Genomic DNA, 11,110 nt, shown 5'->3' on the forward strand with positions numbered 1-11,110 from the left:
ATACAGTGAGAATAAATAGTAAGTCTAAGAAGTCTATGCAAATGCCACTGTATATTTCTTTTCTATTTTTGCTTGTTTCTAAAACTAATAAAACTTTTAATGAGAAAAAAAAAATCTGTATATTCCTGAAATAATGAGTTATAAAATAAATTTGCAACAGGGAGCTTCTTTTGAGGTAGAGGTGGTCTCCTTATCTATTAGGCTCGTGCATACGTTCCCCTCCCCCCCCCCCCCCCCCCCCATAAGAATACATTTTTCATAGTACACAAAGGTTTGTGAATCTTCCTCAATAAAGACTTCAGATCAGGTCCTCTACTCAAATAAAACTATACTACTAGTAAATGCCCCCCAGCAACACATGGCTGCAATGAGAATAAATATAGGCTGCTCCTACATAAACACATCCTGAGTTACAGGGTAAACAGCGGGTGGACACAAGCCTTTGATCACCCTCTTGACAGAAGAACCACAACACAATTAGCCCAGACAATGAGAATTGTTGTAGTTTGTACAATAAATCCAGATACCTCTGCCCTTGCAATTGTGACTGTCTTCCTGTAGTAATATATTAATGGCCTGGGGGAATTCAGTAGCTATTTCTCTCTTATCACAGGATTCTTTAAGTTAAATCTAGAAGTGAGATGATCACTGAACCTACTGAATTATTTTCAAGCCTCAACAATGTGTTTAATATATTGTTAAACTGGGTATATATGTATGGAGAGATATGGTATCCATGGGTATACATGTACAAGGGGTCCTGAGTAAGACATAGCTGATACAGTTCAACAGATTTGTTCAATAGACACGGCACAACTCTACTGTGCAGTGCCTAACCAGAGTCCAGACTATGAATTGGCTGGTGCCATGGTCACTGTGGGCTGTAGCGTTTGCCCCCATGGAGCTGCTTGGGTGGTGAGAAGCTAATCTGCCACAGTCTGCCTGAAAATGTACTGCTCACTGGGATGCACCAGCCAGTTTGAGGGATAATGCTTTGCACCTCCATGCACCACAATGGTCACTACTGTCCTCCATTGGCCACTTACAGCTAGTGAAGTTCCAGTCCAAAGACTAGAAACAGAGAATACTAACTATTTAAGAACCACACAGGAATTTAAGTTGCAAATTAACAGTAATTTTCCAATTACTTGCAGAACACTTGCCAGGTTACAAGTGATAACTCTTAACTTGTTCCCAAACACTCAAGGGAAGGGTGGTCCACTTATCTCTAAGAGGAAAAATCTCAAAGTCAGTTCCCAAGACAGATGTCCTCTTTGTTGTACAAGGTTTAAGAGTACAACTTGCCCATTGGTCCATCATATGGGGACTAAAACAGGCCTGACGCTTTGCAGCAGGTCTTGTTGCATGCAACCACAAGTGCACACCACTCAGTTACCTCTTCCCTTTAATACCTTCCCCATGCTTCTACCACAGCTATACCACAGTGCAGCACACAGGGCCATAACATTGCTCCTGTATTAGTACTGGGTTATCCCATAGACACTAGGGCTCCTCCAAGCCTGGAGCAAGGAAACCTCATTTCTTAGCAATCCTTAGTGGAATTGAAACATCATCAGCAGAGCAGGGATAGCGGATCAATCAGGGTAAGTAAACAGAGGCACTGGGGTGGACTGCTGTGCCAGCACTGAACCAGGCAAGAGAGGTGTCCTGTTTGTTCTTTTATAGCTCCAGCAGGCTGTACCCCTTTTCATCTGGGTGCAGACTACAAAATCTGTGGCTGGAGATTCTGAGGGCCCTATAGATGGCAATGTATTCCACCAAAAGATTGACAGAATTCATTATTTTGACCGATACATTTCTTCAGTGGAAAGCTCCACCATTGAGATAACCATGTGCACTGTGCAGCGAAATCCCATTGACAGCAATGGGACTCTTCTGCACCAAATTTCCGTGTATTAATTCATCTTGGAAATTCCAAAGTGTGAACCCAACTTTAAGGTTCACCCTTTAGGAGAACCCATTCTATACCTAAATAAAAGCATAGTAAAACTCCTTGCTTGGATCCTCCTCTTAGCTGCAGCAGTGGGCTCCTGCCAAGGGCTGTAATAGAAAAATGTTGACCAACCTGTGGCTCTCGAGCTATGGCAACATTTTGATCACGAACACAGTTCTCTCTGCTGACGTTATTATAATAATAATAACACTTTATTTATTGTTGTCCTTAGTGGGATTTGAACCCAAGTCCCCAGCACTGCAAGGCAGCAGTGCTAACCACAGAGCCACCATGCTGCCCTTAGCATACATCTTCTATGCATGGTTGCTAAAATGGACAGAGATGTCAGCAGAGAGCAATGTGCTCGTGATGTCATCAGTGTTCCAAAAAGAAAGGAATTTCCTCTGTAGCATTCAGCAGCTAATAAGTATTGGAAGGATTAAGATTTTTTAATAGAAGTAATTTACAAATATGTTTAACTTTCTACCACCAGTTGATTTAAAAGAAAAAAGGTTTTCACTGGAGTACCCCTTTAAGGTTTATAAAAGTTATACAAAATTATACAATTCATTCAGATGCCACCTCAGAAAGCAGCACTTTCAGGTAAGCTCTTAATGTGGGCACAAACATTAATGTTGAAATTATTTTGGCAGCGCTGGCCACCATCTAATGTGTATAGAAGGGTCCCAACTTTCCTCTGACAGCAGATGTCGGGGGAAAGAAATACCAGGCTTACGGATTTCAACATACACCCCTTTTGTTCAGAGGTGTCCAACAGCAGCTTACTCACCTTTTGCATTTTTAACAGCTGAGCATAGATGTTTATGGCTTATGGCTAAACAAGATTTTGGCCAAAAGAAATCTAAAGCGTATAGGCATATGAGTCTCAGGTAGTAAACTAACTTTTATTAGATTTTTGACCCATGTTGTACCTATGCATCATGACCTGTGTAGAATTACTTCTAATTCAAATTGTGGGAGATGTGCAAATCACAGGTCTATATACAGTGGGGCAAAAAAGTATTTAGTCAGCCACCAATTGTGCATGTTCTCCCACTTAAAAAGATGAGAGAGGCCTGTAATTTTCATCATAGGTTTACCTCAACTATGAGAGACATAATGAGAAAAAATAATCCATAAAATCACATTGTCTGAATTTTAAAGAATTTATTTGCAAATTATGGTGGAAAATAAGTATTTGGTCACCTACAAACAAGCAAGATTTCTGGCTCTCACAGATCTGTAATTTCTTCTTTAGGAGTCTCCTCTGTCCTCCACTCATTACCTGTATTAATGGCCCCTGTTTGATCTTGTTATCAGTATAAAAGACACCTGTCCACAACCTCAAACAGTCACACTCCAAACTCTACTATGGCCAAGACCAAAGAGCTGTCGAAGGACACCAAAAACAAAATTGCAGAACTGCGCCAGGCTGGGAAGACTGAATCTGCAATAGACGAGCAGCTTGGTGTGAAGAAATCAACTGTGGGAGCAATTAATAGAAAATGGAAGACATACAAGGCCACTGATAATCTCCCTCGATCTGGGGCACCACCCAAATTCTCACCCCATGGTGTCAAGATGATCACAAGAACAGTGAGCAAACATCCCAGAACAGCACAGAGGGACCTAGTGAATGACCTGCAGAGAGCTGGGACCAAAGTAACAAAGGCTACCATCAGTATCACACTATGCCGCCAGGGACTCAAATCATGCAGTGCCAGACATGTCCCCCTGCTTAAGCCAGTACATGTCAAGGCACGTCTGAAGTTTGCTAGAGAGCATTTGGATGATCCAGAAGAGGATTGGTAGAATGTCATATGGTTAGATGAAACATGAACATGAACACCATACATGTAAAGCAGGGGGGGGGGGGGTGAAAACATTATGCTTTTGGGCTGTTTTTCTGCAAAGGGACAAGGATGACTTATACGTGTAAAGGAAAGAATGAATGGGGCCATGGATTGTGAGATTCTGAGTGAAAACCTCCTTCCATCAGCAAGGGCATTGAAGATGAAACATAGCTGGGTCTTTCAGCATGACAATTATCCAAACACACCGCCCGGGCAGTGAAGGAGTGGCTTCGTCAGAAGCATTTCAAGGTCCTGGAGTGGCCTAGTCAGTCTCCAGATCTCAACCCCATAGACAACCTTTGGAGGGAGTTGAAAGTCCGTGTTGCCCAGCGACAGCCCCAAAACATCACTGCTTTAGAGGAGATCAGCATGGAGGAATGGGCCAAAATACCAGCAATAGCGTGTGAAAACCTTGTGAAGACTTACAGAAAATGTTTGACCTCTGTCATTGCCAACAAAGGGTATATAATAAAGTATTGAGATAAACTTTTTTTATTGACCAAATACTTATTTTCCACCATAATTTGCAAATAAATTCTTCAAAAATCAGACAATGTGATTTTATGGATTTTTTTTTCTCATTATGTCTCTCATAGTTGAGTTATTAAAGATCTGCGTGGAGGAATGGGCCAAAATACCAGCAACAGTGTGTGAAAACCTTGTAAAGACTTACAGAAAACGTTAGACCTCTGTCATTTACCAACAAAGGGTAAATAACAAAGTATTGAGATGAACTTTTGTTATTGACCTACTACTTATTTTCCACCATAATTTGCAAATAAATTCTTTAAAAATCAGACTATGATGAAAATTACAGGCCTCTCATCTTTTTAAGTGGGAGAACCTGCACAATTGGTGGCTGACTAAATACTTTTGTGCCCCACTGTAACTGTGGTCTGTTGAATAGTTGAAAATGTGGCCGAGGGAGGTGAAATATTTATATCCAGTCATCTCTGTAATATTTCAGGAAATTATACTGCAATGCTCATGTGAAAGGCATGTCAGGCCTCACAGATGTACATGAAAATCCTATCATCATAATGTGCTGATATACATTGAATAGAGAGATTCTGATGTCTATTTTACATAAACAGGACTTCCGTTCAGTCCGCAGCATGTAAATTCTTGTCACTGAAGTAGGATGGTTACGTCTGCTGTTTTACAATTTTGTTTTATTTGTCATCTGTCCCCACATTTTTTTGTTAAGCTTTTGAGCTACCAACACACAAATCTAACTCAGTTACAACTAGCTGGACTTTATGCTGAACTAAAGTAATACAATACACACTATAGCCTACCAAGGGCAAAATGAGACAAACTGCTTCCAGATAACAGGCCCCTCTGGTTGTACCTAAAATCAACCATCTAATGTGTATGATGGCGTCCCAATTATCCTGGAAGAATTGTAAGAGAACGATCGGACATGTTGGATTTCCACTGCTCCATTCTTTTGCTTCCTGGGAGATATTCCACTGCAGGAATGACTTACTGCGGCTTTTTCCCCTTTCCTGTTGAAAAAAATGTGCATGCGCGGCTAAGCAGAGTGTGCATGTGGGAATTGGGAGAGATAGCTGTCTGCCAAATGCAGCAAAACAAGCGTTTGGCCAACAGCTTTCCAAAAAGTATAGCCAGCTTAAGGGTATAGTCACACGATGGAATTTCTGTGTGTAATTCTGCATTAGAATTCCACACGGAGATTACGATATCAATGGGAGTCTGCTGCGCTGTGCACATGGTGGAATTTCCACAGCAGATATTTCTGCTGCAGAAATCCTGATTCTGGAGTCCGCAGAAAGAATAGACATGACTATTCTTTCTGCGGAGTCCGCACTGCCGTAAATGAGAAGGCATATTTCCTAGTGGGCCTAGCACTGGCGAGTTCTGTTGATGCTCTGCTGTCAGGGCAATGTCCCCTAACATAGCCTAACTCTTGGAGGAACACCCTTACATTGACCAAGCATTCGTGTGTCGGAAATGGAGAAGAGAGGTAAGCCGCTACCAGATTCTTCCAGCGGTGGCTTATTTTCCAGAGAGTAGTTGATAGTTTAACATGTCCTTCTCTCCCCCAACATCATCTGTTGTGTAAGAGTCAGGAGGGTCTTCATACACATTAGAAGGTGGGCCAGTGTTGCTTTTAAATTGTTGGGTTTGGCCAACACATGTCTAATGTGTATGGGGCTCTTAAGTCACTCTATACGAGTTCTCAAACATTTACCCCACTAGCCTTAATGCCATACAATCTCCAATATATCGGTATGCCAATTAGCATTTAAATTAGTATTTTTTATCTAGCAAAGTTAAGAAGGACTACATGGTACTGTTTTATTCTGATGACATGACAGTGTTCCTATGGGCTTGTAATATGAAACCAAGGGCACATTGGGAGATATTTATCAAGACGTGTAGAGGAAGAGTAGTCAAGACCTGTGTAGAGGAAGAGTGGTGCAGTTGTCCATAGCAACCAAATTGCTTCTTTCATTTTTAAAGAGGATTGTGAAAAATGAAAGAAGGGATCTGATTGGTTGCTATAGGCAGCTGCACCACTCTTCTTCTACACAGGTTTTTATAAATCTCCCCCTGTGTACCATTTTGCCCATTATACTCCCTTGGAAGCATAGGTGATAGGCCAACCAGCCGCCCTCCAGCTGCTGCAAAACTACAACTCCCAGCCGTTGGCAGTCTGGGCATGCTGGGAGTTGAAATTTTGCAACAACCGGAGGGCCGCAGGTCTGACACCCCAGTAATAGGGCATAATAACTCCACAATACTGCATGCACACAGATTCCTTCTGAAAAAAGGGGGGGAAAATTCCCCAAAAAAGTGGAGGCATACAAATGTACAGCATAGGCCCACAGCAGTCTATGGTGCTGTATTACAGATCCATAATGTGACTGTGCGCATGAGCCCTTGTAATATGCCAAGTCATGCTGGAGATATTTCGGATTGGTACTCAAAAGACCATTTAATTTCAATGCATCACTCTTTATTTTTAAAAAGACTGTTCCCAGTTTCCATCTTACTCCCGGTCCATATCAATAGTGGGTATACAGAGAAGGAATTAAGAGACACAGATATCAAAGCACGGGTTTTATGCCGCCTCTCCAGACGTTTGCAGCACACACTTTACCAAAACATGTTTACATTGGCCCATTACCTGGCCTATAAACCTGAACGCTAAAGCTTTACTCCAAGAAAGAGAACCTTTGACCGTGATCGGATGGCACAAAGACTAAAAGGGAAGAACACATCACATCCAATGTGACGTGAAGAGCGTCGTCTTAACATCCCATGTGTAACCATCTGCCCGATGACTTGGCCAACTCAACGTCGATTACAGGCAACGTTAAATACAAAAATCCCATTTCTGATTCACAAACCCCATCTAGTCCTGCACAACAGAAACTAAATACCCCAAAAGTGTTCAAATGTTATGGAGTTAAGGACTGGTTTATGTATTTTACATTAAATCGAGCAATGTAAATGTTAACCCCCCACCCGTACACTTTCCACAACTGGCAAAGTTTTCTCAACACCTCTCCACCCACCGCTGCATGAAGTAACTGTCCAAGGAACTTCTACTATTACTATGTTCTTAAATTCTTCACCCCCCACCCCCAACTAGGCCACCTCTGCCTGCTGTGCGCTCTATACTAGCCAGCATCTAGCCAGATAAAATCAGAAAAAAAGGGATTAGAGAAGTGGTCTCAAACTGTGGCCCTTCAGATGTTGCAAAACTTCAACTCCCAGCATGCCCGGACAGCCGTTGGCTGTCCGGGCATGCTGGGAGTTGAAGTTTTGCAACATCTGGAGGGCCACAGTTTAAGACCACTGCTTTAGAGCAACCGCTTGCACAGCACATTCCCAGCTCAGTCCATACAGCCAGCGACTAAACTTTCCTACATGAACAATGAGAAGTTTTGAGAAGCAGCTGGCAACCAATGGAGGGGGTAACACTTACCTGTGTTGGCACTGGCAAGATGCAAATCAATGATAGAAACCAAGAGGGCGCATTTTAAAAGGAATGTGATCCACAGGGAGATAGCTGGATGCCTGCTGCTGAAATACATTCTAAAACTAACCTCCGGCTCTCCTGCAAAAGATGCAGGGGAGAGAGAGGGAGAAAGGAGGGAGGGAGGAGTAGCCCAAAAAAAAAAAAAAAAAGGAGGGCCAAGCGAACAGATGAAAACAGTCTGTATGTCTCAGCTTGTGTGAGTGTTAAGTCAATGGGCTGGATCAGACATTACGTAAGCAAGTGTGAAAACTGGGGGAAGATCTAAAGGAGGGCATAGCAACTTTAAGAAACTTTGATTACTTTTTTTTTGTCTCCAAGCATTTGTCTGCTACAAATAAGAAAGGCATTATCTATAAATGTGTACTTCTTTCCATTTTGTATCTTCTGCTTTTACATACCAAGTAAATCTCTGTACTCTGAGACACAGAGCAGGGGTGCCCTAAGGTTGGAAACACATAGGCAGTTTTTTAAGGCAGTGTGGGGTGCAGTTTTTGAGCCAAAGCCAGATGTGGATCCAGCTGGGAGAAGAAGAAGAAGAGTAAGTCCTTCCTTTACATACCCCATCCTTGTTAAGATGACTTCTGGCTTTGGCACAAAGAAACTGTACTAACTATGTGCACAATATCTGCATGTGTGATTCTAGCCTAAGGGTACGTTCACACAGGGGGGGATAAGCTGCAGATTTTCGAAAGCAGATTTGCATGGGGAAAAGGTGGCTTCAAGGTGGATGGGATTTGTAGAAATACAGTCCACAAAGTGAGGGCAAAATCTAAAGCATATCAACCTAATCTGATTTTCAGTATGTCCACATGTACGAAATAGACTGCATGTTTTTGGTATGTTCACACATACTGTATACACTGCAGATTTAAGGCATGTTCACACATACTGTATACACTGCAGATTTAAGGCATGTTCACACATACTGTATACACTGCAGATTTAAGGCATGTTCACACATACTGTATATGCTGCAGGTTTTGAGTATGTTCACATGTGCTGCATACACTGCAGATATAGGGTGTGTTTACATGTACTGTAGATATAGGGTGTGTTTACATGTACTGCAGATATAGGGTGTGTTTACATGTACTGCAGATATAGGGTATGTTCACATGTACTGCAGATATAGGGCATGTTCACATGTACTGCAGATATAGGGTGTGTTCACATGTACTGCAGATATAGGGTGTGTTCACATGTACTGCAGATATAGGGTATGTTCACATGTACTGCAGATATAGGGTGTGTTCACATGTACTGCAGATATAGGGTATGTTCACATGTACTGTAAATATAGAGTGTGTTCACATGTACTGCAGATATAGGGTGTGTTCACATGTACTGCAGATATAGGGTATGTTCACATGTACTGTAAATATAGAGTGTGTTCATGTGTGCTGCATACACTGCAGATATAGGGTGTGTTCACATGTACTGTAGATATAGGGTGTGTTCACATGTACTGTAAATATAGGGTATGTTCACATGTACTGTAAATAAAGGGTATGTTCACATGTACTGTAAATATAGGGTGTGTTCACATGTACTGTAGATATAGGGTATGTTCACATGTACTGTAAATTTAGGGTGTGTTCACATGTGTGCTGCATACACTTCAGATATAGGGTGTGTTTACATGTACTGTAGATATAGGGTGTGTTCACATGTACTGTAGATATAGGGTGTGTTCACATGTGTGCTGCATACACTGTAGATATAGGGTGTGTTCACATGTACTGTAGATATAGGGTGTGTTCACGTGCTGCATACACTGCAGATATAGGGTGTGTTTACATGTACCTCAGATATAGGGTGTGTTTACATGTACTGCAGATATAGGGTGTGTTTACATGTACTGCAGATATAGGGTGTGTTTACATGTACTGCGGATATAGGGTGTGTTTACATGTACTGCAGATATAGGGTGTGTTTACATGTACTGCAGATATAGGATATGTTTACATGTACTGCAGATATAGGGTGTGTTCACATGTACTGCAGATATAGGGTATGTTCACATGTACTCCAGATTATAGGGTATGTTCACATGTACTGAAGATATAGGGTGTGTTCACAAGTACTGTAAATATAGAGTGTGTTCACATGTACTGAAGGTGTAGGGTATGTTCACATGTACCATATATGTGGCAGATTTCATGCTGTGTTCATTTATATTGATTCACACAGCATATGATCTGCAGAATATACATTATGTGAACATACCATTAGTGCGGATTTTCTCTGATGCCGTCACTAGAGAAGTCAAAATCTGCAATAAATCTGCAGCTGAAGTAGATTAAGCTGTGGAAATCTGTGAATATATTGGTTTTCTACAACTTTACAAAATTGCAGATTTCCCATGATTAATCCACTTTGTGTGAACATACCCTAAAAGAAAATCAAACTATAATGATACCAGACAAGCAGAACAGTCATCCTGTAAATAAATCTATATTATACACTAGTAATGGGTTAATAAAAGTGTGTCGCTCTCACATCAAGGTCTAAGCCTCACATACTGTAACAGACTGCATATGCATTATACTGGTGTGCAACATACAGTGCCAGCCTTGCAATAGATGCAAACCTTCTTTTGTCCCCTCCTCCCCTTATACAGTGAGGATCAAAAGTTTGGGCACCCCAGGTAAAAATTTGTATTAATGTGCATAAAGAAGCCAAGGAAAGATGGAAAAATCTCCAAAAGGCATAAGAATCAGATTAGACATTCTTATAATATGTCAACAAAAGTTAGATTTTATTTCCATCATTTACACTTTCAAAATATCAGAAAACAAAAAATGGCATCTGCTAAAGTTTGGGCACCCTGCAGAATTTATAGCATGCACTGCCCCCTTTGCAAAGCTGAGACCTGCCAGTGTCATGGATTGTTCTCAATCATCATCTGGGAAGACCAGGGGATGTCAATCTCAAAGGTTTTAAATGCCCAGACTCATCTGACCTTGCCCCAACAATCAGCACCATGGGTTCTTCTAAGCAGTTGTCTAGAAATCTGAAACTGAAAATAGTTGACGCTCACAAAGCTGGAGAAGGCTACAAGAAGATAGCAAAATGTTTTCAGATGTCAATATCCTCTGTTCAGAATGCAATTAACAAATGGCAGTCATCAGGACCAGTGGAAGTTAAAGGAAGATCTGGAAGACCAAGAAAAATATCAGGCAGAACAGCTCGCAGGATTGTGAGAAAAAATATTCAAAATCCACGTTTGACTGCACAATCCCTCCAGAAAGATCTGGCAGACACTGGAGTTGTGGTACACTATTCCACTAT

At 41.4% G+C, this 11,110-nt stretch overlaps 1 protein-coding gene across 2 annotated transcripts in view; it reads right to left on the reverse strand.

The window, feature by feature from the left end:
• Positions 1 to 7,921, reverse strand: part of MRC2 (mannose receptor C type 2) — an 80,307-nt gene extending 72,386 nt beyond the window's left edge. For both annotated transcript variants that reach the window (XM_056548143.1, XM_056548142.1), the window contains exon 1: positions 7,766 to 7,921. In XM_056548143.1, coding sequence (XP_056404118.1) covers positions 7,766 to 7,874 — 109 coding nt within the window. In that variant the 5' untranslated portion in view covers positions 7,875 to 7,921. The remainder of the gene's footprint in view (positions 1 to 7,765) is intronic.
• Positions 7,922 to 11,110: the final 3,189 nt, after the last annotated feature.

This window comes from Hyla sarda, chromosome 12 (genome assembly GCF_029499605.1).
Source record: "Hyla sarda isolate aHylSar1 chromosome 12, aHylSar1.hap1, whole genome shotgun sequence".
NCBI lineage: Eukaryota > Metazoa > Chordata > Amphibia > Anura > Hylidae > Hyla > Hyla sarda.